The sequence below is a fragment of the Hypanus sabinus genome, chromosome 19 (assembly GCF_030144855.1).
Source record: "Hypanus sabinus isolate sHypSab1 chromosome 19, sHypSab1.hap1, whole genome shotgun sequence".
In the NCBI taxonomy this organism is placed as follows: Eukaryota; Metazoa; Chordata; class Chondrichthyes; order Myliobatiformes; family Dasyatidae; genus Hypanus; species Hypanus sabinus.
The window spans coordinates 19,795,517-19,811,921 of NC_082724.1; the positions used below are offsets into that span (position 1 = coordinate 19,795,517).

Below are 16,405 nucleotides of genomic sequence, written 5' to 3' on the forward strand. Positions count from 1 at the left end.
GAGATTGGCTAGGTACTTTAGACTCTGCCCACTAAAATTAAATGGTTATGTAATTTTACATTTGCAGCAACTCCTTCAAGTAAACTAAAAACTTCTTTAACATCTAAAAGAGATCAAAAATATTAATACATTAAAACACAAAGTGCAGGAAGAACTCAACAGGTCAAGCAGTATCTACGGAGAAGAGCAAAACAGTCGACACTTCAGGCCAAGACCGTTCATCACAACTAAAGGTCTCCACCCGAAGAATCGATTGTCTGTTTTTCTCCGTGTACACTGCATGACCTGCCAAATTCCTCCAGCACTTTGTGTTCTTCAAAAATTCCTGCATCTGTAGAATCTGTATTTATGAAATGAATTTTAAATTTATTTATTAGAATTTTGAGAACCCAATTTTGAATTTCAAGTCTAGTTAATTTCAGTCCTTTATTGTTTCTGAATTAAATAAAATAAATTTAATAAAATGTCACAATTCTTTTCCCAGCACCAAATCTACAACTTCAGGTAAAATACTTACGTTTTCAATGTTCCTGAGGTCATTAATTCAGTAACTAGTACAATGCATTTTTTCCCCTTCAGAGTACCTTCCCAAGAATCATAAAATCGAACAATATTAGGATGCTGTAGTCCCTTAAGCATCTCCGCTTCTTCACGAAATCGCTGACGTTCTGCCTTTGCGAGCTTTCTGTCCTGTATGAAACAACCAAAACAGGCTAAACATACGAGTAATGTACAATGACTTATCATAACTTAATTTGAGTTAAGCAATGTGCAATATGAACATCATTTATGACAAGCCCCTGGATACTGACAACTGCAAATGCATATTCACATGAATTTAATTGTCAAAATGTTTCATTCCAGCTGTGTGCCAATGATTTCACCTGGCCTTCCAAACAGTATTTATAGAAACACCACTCCACATTTTAAATCAACTTAACAGAAGTTTCCATATTCACATTTTAAAATGAAAACTGACAATATAATCAACACTGAACTTTAAGTTTCCACAATCCAAAATTTCAAAAACTATTTAATAACTTGATACAGCTGCAGTTGATGCCTATGATACCGATATTCAACATTTGGCTCACAGATTGCTATTAGACAACTCACTGAGTGGCAAGCATCTCTGCTCACCACTACTACACCCACATTTACTTGGAGTAAATCCACAAAGTTGGTTTCCAATCAGCAAAGCCTTCCACACTGAGTTCTTCCTCATCAAAAACTGACAGATATGCATCCCAGAAATGCTTTGACAGCCAAATCACTATCACACCTTTGATGTCATACTTTTCATCACCATCGAATGTTTCTGAAAGTCTGATATTTGCATTTTTTTCAATATTCAAAATGAATACTATTAAAATTTAAAAACACAAAGTCCGCCAGAAAAAGCAGGATCTTCTGGTGGCCACCCATTTCAACTCTACTTCCTATTCAGACAGGTCAGTCCATGGTCGGCTCTACTGCTGAGATGAGGCCACACTTGGGTTGGAGGAGCAACACCTTATATTCCATCTGGATAGCCTCCAACTTGATAGCATGAACATCGATTTCATGAACTTCCGGAAATTCGTCCACTTCGCTGTTCCCATTTCTCCCTCACCTTATCGAGTTATTTGCTCATTACCTCCCTCTGGTGTACCTCCTCTTTTCCTTTCTTCCATGGTCTCTGTGCTCTCCTATCAGAATCTGCCTTCTCAAGATCTCTCCCTTTCATTAATCAACTTCCCAGCTCTAAACTTCATCTCTCCCCCTCTCCTGGTTTCATATATCACCTACCACCCTTGTACATCTTCCTTCTCTCCCCACACCTTTTTGCTCTGGTGCGGGGAGAGATCTTTTTCCAGTCCTGATGAAGGGTCTTGGCCTGAAATGTTGACTGTTTACTCTTTCCCATAGATGCTGCCTATTTCAGGCCAAGACCCTTCATATTTATATATTTAGGTCAAATGATTTTATAAACTGTAATTAACCTGAAACTTTCTATTCATCACTGGAAGGATAGTGGTTGCTCTGAACCCAAAAGTGAACTGGTTTGGTGTGGCACAAAGAAGTCTAATTCCTTGTATATCAATCATATCAGTCTCATTTCCCAGTTGCTGCACATACATCCAAAATTGGGAACTTCTGATCTCTCTTATATATTAACCAGATGTGATCTTTTGTATCTTCTCTCGTTTCTTTCTTCAGAGGAAACCCTATTTTCACCAGATCAGTCTTGCAGTTAAAATTCCTCATTCTAGCATCTCCAAGGGAATCTTTCTAGAGTCTATCAAGTGGACCTTCATATTTTTCCTTAAGTATAGTGACCAGAAATGGATCCAATACACCATTTGTGACCAAAACAGTATTTTGTACCAGTGAAACATTATTTTTTGCCTTAAAAAAAATTTGGATCCCGAATTCTCAGTGTTCTATCATTGTCCAGTAAGGTTCCCCCTAACCTTTCATCTTTTAGAACCATTCCATTTACACTGCAATATATCTCATTATCTTTCCATTATGAATTAAAGTTTCTATTTCATTAGGTTTCGGCTATTACATTGTTTGACCCAGTTTATCTCTTAAATAAGCCCTTAATTGGAAATAACAGAAAAGTGTTATTTGATATTTTATATTTATTCTTTAATTGGTCAAATGACATTAATATACCTCCTTCAAAACAGACTCCTATATATCCCTATAGATGCTGCCTAGCCTGCTGTGTTCCACCAGCATTTTGTGTGTGTTGTTGTTCCTATATATCTAATCCCTTTGTGAAACCAGTTATAGAAAGGTTGATTATCCATTGTAAAAGGAATAAGTTTATTTTGAATTAAAGGTCTCTTTGCTAATAAATATTTCTTTATCTCATCATCAACATTTATCTTATTCCATAAATCAATCAAATGTTTTAGTATAGGAGATTCTTTCTTTTCCCGTATCCATTTAGATTCCCATTTATATATAAAATCTTCTGGTATATTCTCTCCTATTTTATCTAATTCTATTCTAATCCATGCCGGTTTATCTTCATCAAAAAAAGATGCAATAAATCTAAGTTGATTTGCTTTGTAATAATTCGTAAAATTTGGTAATTGTAACCCTCCTAGGTCAAATTTCCATGTCAATTTTTCCAATGATATTCTTAACATCTTACCTTTCCAAAGGAATTTCCTCACACATTTATTTAACTCTTGAAAAAACTTCTGCGGTAATTGTATTGGTAGTGTTTGGAATAAATATTGTAATCTAGGGAATATATTCATTTTTACAGCATTGACTCTACCTATTAATGTTATTGGTAACATCATCCATTTATCAAGATCCTCTTGAATTTTTTTCAATAATGGCAAATAATTTAGTTTATATAAATTCTTTATATCATCAACTCTTATACCTAAATACTTTATATCATTTATTGGCCATCTGAATTGAGTTATTAATCGACATTGACTATAATCTCCTTTAGTAAGGGGTAGAATTTCACTTTTATCCTAATTTATTTTGTACCCTGATATTTTCCCATATTCTTCCAATCTAGAAGATAATTTACGCAATGAATGCAATGGGTTAGTTAGATAAATCAGATCATCATCAGCAAATAAATTAATCTTATATTCCTCCTGAGTAACTCTGAAACCCATAATATGAGTCAGTTCTAATTAATTCAACTAATGGTTCTATCACAAACACAAATAAAGCAGGTGATAATGGACAACCTTGTCTAGTTGACCTTGTTAACTGAAATGATGTTGAAACTTGGCCATTTGTCACCACTTTAGCTTTGGGGTTAGTATTTAAGGTTTTAATCCATTTTATAAAAGATACTCCTAATCCATATTTTTCCAATACCTTAAATAAAAAATCCCATTCCAATCTATCAAATGCTTTTTCTGCATCCAAAGCAACTGCCACACTCATTTCTTCCCTCTTTTGTGCCAAATGAATTATGCTAAGTAACCGAGTTACATTATCTGCCGATTGTCTATTTTTAATAAATCCTGTTTGGTCCATGTTAATTAATTTTGGTAAGTATTTATATAATTAAAAATAATTTTAAAATTGATTTCTGGTATGTATAATTTGATTCAAAAACAGGCAATTAAACAAGGAATTCATAAGTCAAGACAAAAATGGGAAACTGAATTGACTATTAAAATTGATTAAACAAGTTGGTCAAGATTATGTCTTGACAGTATGACAAATACAATAAATGTTCGACTAAGATTAGTACAATATAACTTTCTATATCAATTATATATTACACCACAAAAAATAAATAGATTAAACTCAAATTTATCTGATCAATGTTTTCGATGTAATCAAGAAATTGGTACTTTTTTTTTTACACTCTACTTGGTCTTGTTATAAAATTCAACCTTTTTGGATAAATTTAAGAGTTTTACTGGAACAAATTATTGGAACACAGCTTCCACACGATCCAATATTATTCTTACTAAGTGATATTGAAGGGATAAAACCGAAACCCAAACTGAACAAATATCAGAAAGAGTTCATAAAAATTGCATTGGCAGTAGCCAAAATGGCTATTGCAGTTACTTGGAAATCGGATTTATACTTAAGTATTGATCGTTGGAAGAATGAAATTTTCAGCTGCATTCCACTTGAAAAAATTACTTATAATTTAAGAAATAAATATGATATATTTCTGAAAATTTGGTGCCCTTATTTACAAAAACTAGGATTAAATGTATAGGTGATCCAAAGATAAAATTCTTGGTCATCTGGGGAAAGAAACATATATATACATTAAAGCTAATTTGAACTCCATGGAGCATGTGGGGATCTTCCGATATCCAGGCACTCTCTCTTTTTTTTTCTTTCTTTTTTTCCCTTTTTCTTCTATATAGGGATATGTTGGGGGGAGGTGGGGCAGGTTGATATATATTTTTTCCCTTCTATTTTGTAACCCATTTGAAAATTCAATAAAAAAAATTTAAAAATATATATTTCATTATCCATTTTAACCAGTTCATCACTCCACGAGTTCTATATTAAATGTCATCAGTCCATTCTGACAGCTTATCCACATTTTCTTGCAGTCTATAAATAACCTCACCACTATGTGCCGCTTTCCCAAGCTTCATCTTTAAACCTGAAATTTTATGTAAAAAGTCAGAAATAAGTTGAAACAAGGCAGTATTCCCAACAATGAGCTCAGTAAACATCAGGGGTTCAAATCTTTCAGTCTGGAAAGAAAGTTTCCCATTATTTTTATCTGCCTTTAAACCAACTTTCTATGCTACTATCGACCTTTCACTTTCATGTGACTTAATGATCCCAGCAAAGTACTTTTGACACCCTTGAAAATCTATTACTTTCAATGTAAATTGATTCTTAAGATTGTCATAGCCAGGGATGGTGGGGGTTGGGGATGGTGGGGGTTGGGGATGGTGGGGATTGGGGATGGTGGGGATTGGGGATGTGAGGACAGTGGGGGTTGGGGATGTGAGGACAGTGGGGGTTGGGGATGTGAGGACAGTGGGGGTTGGGGATGTGAGGACAGTGGGGGTTGGGGATGTGAGGACAGTGGGGGTTGGGGATGTGAGGACAGTGGGGGTTGGGGATGTGAGGACAGTGGGGGTTGGGGATGTGAGGACAGTGGGGGTTGGGGATGTGAGGACAGTGGGGGTTGGGGATGTGAGGATAGTGGGGGTTGGGGATGTGAGGATAGTGGGGATAAGCTCCCACAACCGACTAAAACCTCCCAATGGCTTGTGTCTCAAATAGCCTCTGACAACCAAGTCCAGCTCCTGACTTTCTCATCTCACTTAGCTACTAAGCCTGGCAGAATCATTTCTATTGACAGCTGGGGCAAAGCCAGGTTACTGGTACCTTAAAACCAGTTGCTGTGGGTGGATGGAGGCTCATCAGCCATAGATAGCAGCCCATTTAGAAGGAAAACACAGATCTCAAACCTCTATGGCTTTGTGGCTATACCGACTTCTAGGGAAGGCTTTGGGAGTAAACCCCCAAGGAAAAATCACGAGGTGGAATCCATTTTAAGAATCATCAAGTTTGCTGATGATACTAAGCTGGGTGGCAGTGTGACATGTGATGAGGATGTTAGGAGAATTCAGGGTGACTTGGATAGGCTGGGTGAGTGGGCAGATACTTGGCAGATGACGTTTAATGTGAATAAGTGTGAGGTTATCCACTTTGGGAGTAAGAACAGAAAGGCAGATTATTATCTTAACAGTGTAAAGTTAGGCAAGGGAGAAATACAAAGAGATCTAGGAGTCCTTGTTCATCAGTCACTGAAGGTGAATGAGCAAGTGCAGCAGGCAGTGAAGAAGGCTAATAGAATGTTGGCCTTTATTACAAAGGGAATTGAGTACAAGAGCAAGGAAATCCTCTTGCATTTGTACAGAGCTCTGGTGAGACCACACCTGGAGTATTGTGTACAGTTTTGGTCTCCAGGGTTAAGGAAGGACATCCTGGCTGTAGAGGAAGTGCAGCGTAGATTCACAAGGTTAATCCCTGGGATGTCCGGACTGTTTTATGCAGAGAGGTTAGAGAGACTGGGCTTATACACACTGGAATTAAGGAGATTGAGAGGGGATCTGATTGCAACATATAAGATTATTAAGGGATTGGACAAGATAAAGGCAGGAAATATGTTCCATATGCTAGGAGAGTCCAGTACCAGAGGGCGTGGTTTGAGAATAAGGGGTAGGTCATTTAGGACAGAGTTAAGGAAAACTTCTTCTCCCAGAGAGTTGTGGGGGTCTGGAATGCACTGCCTCGGAAGGCAGTGGAGGCCAATTCTCTGGATGCTTTCAAGGAGGAGCTAGATAGGTATCTTATGGATAGGGGAATCAAGGGATATGGGGACAAGGCAGGAACCGGGTATTGATAGTAGATGATCAGCCATGATCTCAAAATGGCGGTGCAGGCTCGAAGGGCTGAATGGTCTACTTCTGCACCTATTGTTTATTGAGTTCAACACTGAGTTTCACCTCATCAACGTTGAGTTCAACGCTGACAGGCAATTCCTACTATGCCTCTGGTGTCAAACTGTATCAGTCTCTGCCGTTCCTCTGGATTCATCAGGTGCGTGGAGAAGAGGAGCCTGCAATAAGGGCAAACTCTTGCTTTCCATATTATACTGCCCTGGCTTGTGTTCCGACATGTAGACAGCTGGGACGCAACATTCAATGTCGATCCTGACCAACAGAGGCCCCGCTCACTGCAAATTATAATCTCAGATTACTTTATATTTTCGCTAGTTGCCAAAAAATCTTGAGAATCACGTGATATAGCAACTTTAAATTTAAAGATACTTGTTGAATACTTACAAGTGAGACTTGAAATGGTAATCTAAATTTAAAGCTAAGCTTTTCTCTGGATTAAAATTTAAATTCAGTGATAAAAAATGATAAACAACCAAGAATGTTAGATTGTAGTAGAAAATTATTACATTTCTAATAGGACGTTGTTGATGTAATAATGCAATGCAAGGTTTACACTAAAATAATGGCAACCTGAGTTTTACTAACTACAGATAAAATATGTATCTTCATTTATATAGAAATGTTTTCTGCAGCAAAACATAAACCTCTACCTGTAAACAAAATGCCTACCTATCTTGTAAAATTTGGAAGTTTGCTTTCAGTAATATTGAATGAGATATGCAGCACTTCAAAAATGTCTTAAATCGTTTTTTTTTTTAATTTGCAAATATCCAGGAGGTATGGATTCACTGCAGACTGTATTTTGCCAGCAGCTCTACACAGAAATACCAAGTCATATTTTAAGTCCCACTTGAAGCCTGGAACATCTATCAAAGCTCAGTCAGCAATGCTCCATGTGTTATCCAATCAACGGCTGATTGTCAGCATGTATACCAGGGAATCTACTTTTGGATTCTGAGCCTGGTTGGATATTCTCAGACTTATAGAAAAATATTTACAGCTTTAACATATGGCAAAATGAGGAAAATATTTTTGTTATCAAAGGTTTCAAGGGAACTTCTGATTTCCCTGTATTATTCAAATATATCCAATGCCCTGTTGCAGTTAAGGGCTTCACTTCTCAACCCAGGACCATCTCAGCCAGTTGAGATCAGCAGATGGGGAATTCAGGTGGTATACCACACTGGAAAATCTAGTCCATGGACAAGGTACTTGGGTTTGTTTACAAAAATACAACTTTGTTTCCATAAGACTATTTAAGATATAGGAGCAGAATTAAGTCCACTCAGCCCATCGAGTTTGCTACACCATTCCACCCTGACCTATATATCATCCCTTTCAACCCCATTCTACTAACCTTCTCCCCATGACCTTTGACACCCTGATTAACCATGAACCTACCAACATCTCCTGGACTTCCTGTCTGATCGCAAGAGTGGGGTCCTCATCTCTGCCCCTCAACACGGGTGCCCATCAGGACTGTGTATTAAAGCCTCCTCCTTGACTCTCTGTATATCCATGACTGTGTCTCCACCCATAGCTCCAATCTGCTAATTAAATTTGCTGACAACACTACACTGATTGGCCTAATCTCAAATAATAATGAGGCAGCCTACAGACAAGTTATCATCCTGACACAGTAGTATCAAGAAAACGACCTCTCCCTCAATGTCGCAAAAACAAAGGAGCTGGTTGTGCACTACAGGAGGAATGGAGACAGGCTAGCCCCTATTAACATCAATGGATCTATGGTTGAGAGGGTGAACAGCTTAAAGTTCCTTGGCATAAACATTACCAAGGATCTCATGTGGTCTGTACATACCGGCTATATGGTAAAAAAAAAAGGTATTAACAGTGCCTTTTTCACCTCAGACGGTTGAAGTAGTTTGGTATGGGTCCCCAAATCCCAAGAACTTTCTATAGGGGCACAATTGAAAGCATCCTGACTGGCTGCATCACTGCCCGGTATAGGAACTGTACTTCTCACAATCGTAAGACTCTGCAGAGAGTGGTGCGGACAGCCCAGCTCATCTGTAGATGTGAACTTCACATTATTCAGGACATTTACAAAGATAGGTGTGTAAGAAGGGCCTAAAGGATCATTGGGGACCCAAGTTACCCCAACCACCAACTATGCCAGCTGCTACCATATGGGAACGGGCACTGCAGCATAAAAGCCAGGACCAACAGGCTCCGGGAAAGCTTCTTCCACCAGGCCATTAGACTACTTAATTCATGCTGACACAACTGTATTTCTGGGTTATATTGCCTATCCTGTTGTACATACTACTCATTATAAATTACTATAAATTGCACATTGTACATTTAGATGGCGATGTTTACATAAAGATTTTTTACTCCTCATGTATATGAAGGATGCAAATAATAAAGTCAATTCAATTTAAATATACTCAATGACCTGGCCTCCATAGTTACAGGTGGCAATGAATTCCCCAGATTCACCACGCTCTGGCTGAAAAAAAAATCCCAATTTATTCTAAATGGACATTCTATTCCTCTATTCTAAGGCTGTGCCCTTTGGTCCTCAAGTCACCCACTATAGGAAACATCCTTTCCATATCCACTCTGTCTAGACCTTTCAATATTCAATAGGTTTCAGAGACTTCACCCCCCCCTTCCCCCCCCCAAAAAAAAGAACTCCAGCAAGTACTGGCCCGAAGCCAACACTCCTCACACATTAACCCTTTAGTTCCTGGAATCATCTCTCAAACCTCATCTGGCTCCTCTTCAATGCCAGCTGATCTCTTCCCAGATAAGGGGCTCAAAACTGCTCTGAATACTCCAAGAGCAGCCTGACATACACCTTATAAAACTTCAGTATTAAATCCTTGTTCTTGTATTCTAATCTTCCTGAAATGAAGGCTAACCTTGCACTCGTGTTTTGAATTTTCTACCCATTTAGAAAATAGTTCATGCCTTTATTCCTTCTACAGAAGTGCATGACCATACAGCTCCATGCATTATGTTCAATCTACCGCTTCTTTGCCAATTCTCTAAATCTGTCCAAGTGCTACTGCAGACCAACAACTGCATAACACCATCTGTCACCAGGAGCTAAGCAGAATACATCCCCTCAAGTCCTACTCTTTGCCTCCTACCATGCTTCTATCCATGCTAATATCTCCCCTGTAATATCATGGGCTCTTATCTTGTCAAGCAGTCTCACGTGCAGCACCTTCTCAAAGGCCTTCTGAAAATCCAAGAAAACAACATCCACTGACCCCCCTTTGTCTATCCTGCCAAAAGAATTCCAAAAGATTTGTACAGCAAGATATCCCTGTAACAAAACTTTGCTGACTTTGGCCTATATTATCATGAGCCCCCAACTACCCTAAAACCTCATCCTTAATAATGAAATCCACAATCTTCCCAACCACTGATGCTAGGCTAACTAACCTATAAATTTCCTTTCCTCTTCTTCCCTTTCTTAAAGAGTGGAGTGATATTTGCAATTTCCAGTCTTCTGGAACCATTCCAGAATCTACTGATCCTTGAAAGATCATGATTAATGCCTCCATAATCTCTTTCAGAACCTTGGGATGTATTCCTTCTGGTGCAGGTGACTTATCTATCCCCAAACCTTTCAGCTTCCCAAACACCTTTCTCCTTAGCAACAACAACTGCACACACTTCTGCCCCCGACACTCGAATTTCTGGCTTACTGCTCTCGTCTTCCACAGAAAAGACTAATGTACAATTCTTTAGGTTCATCTCCTATTTCTTTGCCCTCCATTATGACCTCCCCAGCATCATTTTCCAGTTGTCCAATATCCATTGAAGCCTCTCTTTTACACTATCTGAAAAATCTTTTGCTACCTTCTTTTATATTACTGGCTAGGTTACCTTCATTTTTCATCTTTTCTCCCCTTATGGTAGTTGTTTTTTTTTAAGTTGCCTTCTGTTGGATTTTGAAAATTCCCCAATCCTCTAACTTCTCACTAATTTTCACTTTATGATATGCTCTCTCTTTTGCTTATGCTGTCTTTGACTTCCCTTGTCAGTCATGACTGCCTCATCCTCACTTTAGAATACTTCATCTTTGTCATGAAACTATCCCGTGCCTTCCGAATTATCCAAAGAAACTCTAGTCATTGCTATTCTGCTGTCATCCCTGATAGTGTCCCCTTCCAATCAACTTTGGCCAGCTCCTCTCTCATCCCTTCACTCCACAGCAATATTGATATATCTGAATTTAGTTTTTCCCTCTCAAACTGCAGGGCAAATTTTATCGTATTATGATCATTGTATCCCAAGGGTCTCTTTACCTTAAGCTCCTTAATCAAATCTGGTACATTACACAATGGGCTCAATCATGAGCTACTCTAAAAAGCCATCTCATAGGCATTCTACAAATTCCCTCTCTTGAGATCCAGCACCAACCTGATTTTCACCAATCTACCTGCATATTGAAATCCCCCATGAGTATCACAATATTGTCCTTTTTATGCCTTTTCTATTTCCTGTTGAAATTTATATCCTATTTCAGCCTACTGTTTGGAGGCCTGTATACAACTCACATGTCTTTTTACCTTTGCGGTTTCTTAACTCTACCTACAACGATTCTACATCTTCCAATCCTATGTCACCTCTTTCAAAGGATTTCATTTTTTAAACCAAGAAAGCAACTCACTTCCTCTGCCTATCTGGCCATTCTTTAGATACATGGTGTATCTTTAGATATTAAGCTCCTAGCTATGATCTCATTTCAGCCACATCTCACTGATGCCCACAATGGACCTGCTAATTTCTAACTGCACTACAAGATTTACCTTATTCCGTACAAAACATGCATTCAAATATAACACCCTCAGTCCTGTATTCATCACTTTTTAAATTTTCCCCCCACATTACATTTCAACTCATCCCACTGACTGCAATTTTCCCTAATCATCTGCCTGTCCTTCATCAGAATCGCTACACACTGCATCAACTTGTATACCAATTGCCCATCCTCAACTCTATCATTCTAATTCCCATCTCCTGTCAACTCAGTTTAAACCCTCCTCAACAGCCCTTGCAAATGTGCCCAAAGTAATTTGTCCTCTTCGGGTTCAGATGTAATATATCCATTTCATACGTCATACCTTCCGCAGAGGAGATCCAAATGATCCAGAAATCTGAAACCCTGCCCCCTGTACCACTTCCTCAGCCACCCAATTTACCTGAACTAATATCCTATTTCTGCCTTAACTAGCATATGGCACTGGGAGTAATCCAGAAATTACTAACTGGGAGGTCCTATTCTTCAGTCTTATCCCCAATACTCACTGAGGATGACTTCATCTCCCTTTTCAGTCATGCTATTGGTGCCAATATGCACCACAACCTCTGGCCACTCATTCTTCCTCTCAAGAATCCTCTGGAACTGCTGAAGCATCCTGGACCCGAGCACCTGGGAGGTAACACCATCCTGGGATCTCTTTAACAGCCACTGAATCTCCTGGACCTGGGCACCTGGAAGGCAACACCATCCTGGGTTCTCTTTAACAACCACAGAATATCATATCTGTCCTCCTAACTATCGAATCTCCAATCACTTCCCTACTTTACCCATCCGTACTTTCTGAAGCCTGCACTGGGTGTGACCACCTTAGTAAAAGGCTCATCTATGAAGTTTTCAGACTCCCGGATGGTCCTGGGTGCATCAAGTTCCAGCTTCATGGCTGTCAGCCAGGGGCTGAAGTTGGATGCCTCTAACTTCTCAAGCTTAAGGACTAGCCTGCACCTATTCTTATCCAAGTCTGTTGAGTCAAAGCCTGAGTATAAACACTATCCACTCACATAATAGCCGCTCCGCCCAAATCCTGTTTTTATTAGCCCTTGCTAATTACTCAAGTTACTATTAACCCAAGCAATCTCCCACTCTGCAGACAGGTCCCAACAGGCCCTGCTTGCTTTTTTAAAACTGTCGTGTAAATTCCACAAAGAACTGTTTTTAAACTTAACTCTGATCTCCTGCTCTTCAGACATGCAACATACTAAATAAGGCCATGGAAAATATTGGTTCAGTGTAAGCAAAAAGCTCTACAACCAATGGTTATCAAAGAGAAGCAATAATATTGAAGTCAGCATCATGGCACAATGAGTACAGCCATTGCCTTAGAGCTTCAGTGATATAGGTTCAATCCTGACCATTTATGTGACCTGTGAGTTAGCACATTACCCTTGTGACTGCATGGTTTTGCCCAAATACTTGCTTCCTCCAAATCTCAACAGCATACAGGCTGCCAAGTTTATTGATCACTGTAAATTGTCCCTAGAGTACAGGTAGAAGGTTGGGGGTAAGCAAAAGTGTTGATTGAAATTTAGGGAGTGTAACTTACAGGAAAAGTTATTGGGGAATTGCCTTATTTCAAGCCAGGAGAGACGTAATGGATCATACAACAATATGGAAAAAGAAATAACATTCTATTAGTCAGTGCCATTCATAACCTCAATACATGCCAAAGCTTTACAAGTACATAGAATGGATTCTGGTTAAATGGGCCATTAGTTAATCAAGGCAGGAGTTTTCTTGGAACAACTCAGATGACAAAACCCTATCAAGAAACTACCTGAGATTCCCTTTGTTTATTTGGGACACTTTGCCACTTAATTAGGACAACAGACTGTTGAAGTTTTAACTAGCATCAGTTGTGTATACGTGTGTGGCTGTTAAACACTACACCATGCTTACAGCGAACAGTTTTTAAAAATATTGTCAGTGCATGTGTTGTGTTCCAAAAGCAATGATTTTTGTCACAGATAGTTGGTGAGAAATAAGCAGCAAGACAATTCAGAACTGTTTTGCTCACCATGGTTTCAAGAGTTCATGCTTGGAGATGCCAGAAATGGCTGGGAGTTAAAATGAAACACCATCACTGCTTCAACAAGTTAGAAAATAGGAATCTGAAGGCATCGACAATGATCTTGAATGTTACAATGAAAATGAAGATTTGTAGGATGCAATCATCAAAAGCATTGTATGAAGACAGTCCATTATCTGCACTGATTTTATTCATTTACAATCAAAAGATCACAGCTGTGTACAATGGATGAATTCCTCCACTGATAACTATTAGGAACTACAGTTATATAGTACTATAGTAGTGAAAGCATTCTAATTTATTCTGTATTTCATTTAAATACTTAAGTTATTACTCAGTTAAACTGTAGTTTGTCTTTTTTATATATATGTTTTTTTTACTATTCCCATGAAACTTCAGCTAATTGAGCCAAAAAATGTACTGGTCCTGATGTGTCCCAGTTAACTGGAATTCACTGTATCAAGTGGTTTCACATTGTTGGAAGGTGAATTGCCGGAGGATGGAAAAATGCTCTAGGTTGTTAAAAGTAGCAAAGGATGAAATTGCAGAGGTACTGATCTTCATTTTCCATTCCTCCATTCCAAACCCTCAGAAGCAGTACCAGATAACTGGTGCATCAGCAGTCCCTTACAATTTATAAAAAGGCATAAACTAAGTAATTATAAGGCAGAGCAATTTGAATGTAGCAGTTATTAGAATCAATTTTAAATGTTTAAATGCATTTAATATAGACTAATTTTTCAAGAACAGTTAGATTTATTTGATAATGTAGAATTGTGTACGAGTTACTTAAATGAATTTAAAGTGGTAGTGAGAATCAATGATGACAATGGATTTGATGTGTCAACATGATTTTAGCGAGGTTTCAGAGGTATAACATGGCAAGCTAGTCAAAACAATGAAAGCACATGGGAATTCAAAAATTGGATACAAAATTGGCACAAAGCAGAGAACGAAGGATAATGGTTGGCAGATACCTTTCTGACTGGAAGCTGTTGCCTGTGGGATTCCACATGCATCTGTACTCAATACTACTTGTGATATATTTAGTCTTAAATGTAGGGGATGTTTGCAGATGATACAAAAAGAGAACAACAGTAAGGAGGGAATTTTAGACTACAAGAGATACAGATGAACTGGTCAATTGAGCAGGAAAGTAGGGGAACACTGGGAAATGTGTATACAGGGATCTTAGGATGCAGATTTACAAACCCTTATAGAACATCAGACAAATTGATGAGACAGATAAAAAAGAAAAAAGGACAGGGCGCCGATCTGGCAACACAATGTGTTTTTTTAAAAAAGTGATTTTTCTTTGCATTTGCCAGCACTATGGCTTCAATTTGGTGACAGGTGGAGACAATATATACTTCTTGACATCACATTACATGAAAGGCACAGTTAACCAGAGTAGATTTTGTGAAACGTTTACAAGACTAGAAATTTGCAGGAATGGATACAACAGGGTTGTGTCTTTAAAAGGAAGCCAAGGGTTGACTTAACTGAGGTGATTAAATTTATGAGAGATCCATACAAATAAAACCAAACCCATGAAATACACCCACTCCAATTAAATATTTTGCTCTTTGCTTCAGTCTGAAAAGCAGCAAGGTAGAGTTCGTTGATGTTTCAGTACTGGTTGAGAAACTGGAAACCCAAGGCATTCATGGTTTCATGAATTATTCTCTTAACTTGACCAATTTAATTATTCATCCAGAGGTACATGCCAGAAGCAAAGAGCAAAATATTTAATTGGAGTGGGTATATTTCGTGGATTTAGTTTTATTCATAGACCTAATAATTAGGATAATAGAATCACTTAAAAGGACTGGATGAGAATTCCTTGAACTGTAACTTGACAATAATCACCAGATTAGACTGCAGTGAGTTGCTTGACGGCAAAATCTGGAGCGAGTCACTGGACGGCAAAATCTGGAGCGAGTCACTGGACGGCAAATCTCCATGGCGCTGAGGGTATGAAGACTGCCCCAGCTGTTGTACTTCATGCCCACTAATGTGACAAACTGATAAGTGAGGCTTTGGGCCTATTCTCAGTTAGTTGTTCAAATCTGAGGACTCATTTTAGGTTTGAAATTCTGTTGTTCGCTACAATTGTTTGCATAACTATTTTTTTTTCCTTTCTCTTGCACATCAAGTGTTGGCCTTTTATTTTTATTCTTTAGTTTCTTTAAATGGGGTTCATTTGGGTTTCTTGCTTTGTGTCTACCTGTGAGCAAGCAAATTTCAATGTATAATTTATACAGTTTTCGATAATAAATGTGCTTGAAATAAAGCACATATAACCCATATCGGGTACTGAGAAACACTGGAAACTGGGAGTGGTTTACAAAAATTCATTTTAGGCTAGCGTTGATAGGGGTTGAAAAGCTTCCTTCAGTGTCATGAATTTCTATCTATGACTACTTTTTCCGTTCTTAGCAGTAGAAGGCACAACAAAAAATTTTCATACGGGCAAGCCATTTAGAAGTATCACACATGAGAAAATCTTCAGATGAGGAAATCCAAAGCAACACAAACAAAATGCTGGAGAAACTTATCAGGCCAAGCAGTATCTATGGAAAAGAGTAAACAGTCACCACTTCAGGCCAAGAACCATCAGCAGGACATCTTGACGAAGGGTTTCGGCCCAAA

The 16,405-nt window shown here is 38.5% G+C and overlaps 1 protein-coding gene across 1 annotated transcript in view; it reads right to left on the reverse strand.

Moving 5' to 3' along the window:
• wnk2 (WNK lysine deficient protein kinase 2) overlaps positions 1-16,405 on the reverse strand; it is a 174,251-nt gene that overhangs the window by 127,617 nt on the left and 30,229 nt on the right. Inside the window, exon 2 of the mRNA XM_059944123.1 lies at positions 518-690. Coding sequence (XP_059800106.1) covers positions 518-690 — 173 coding nt within the window. The remainder of the gene's footprint in view (positions 1-517; positions 691-16,405) is intronic.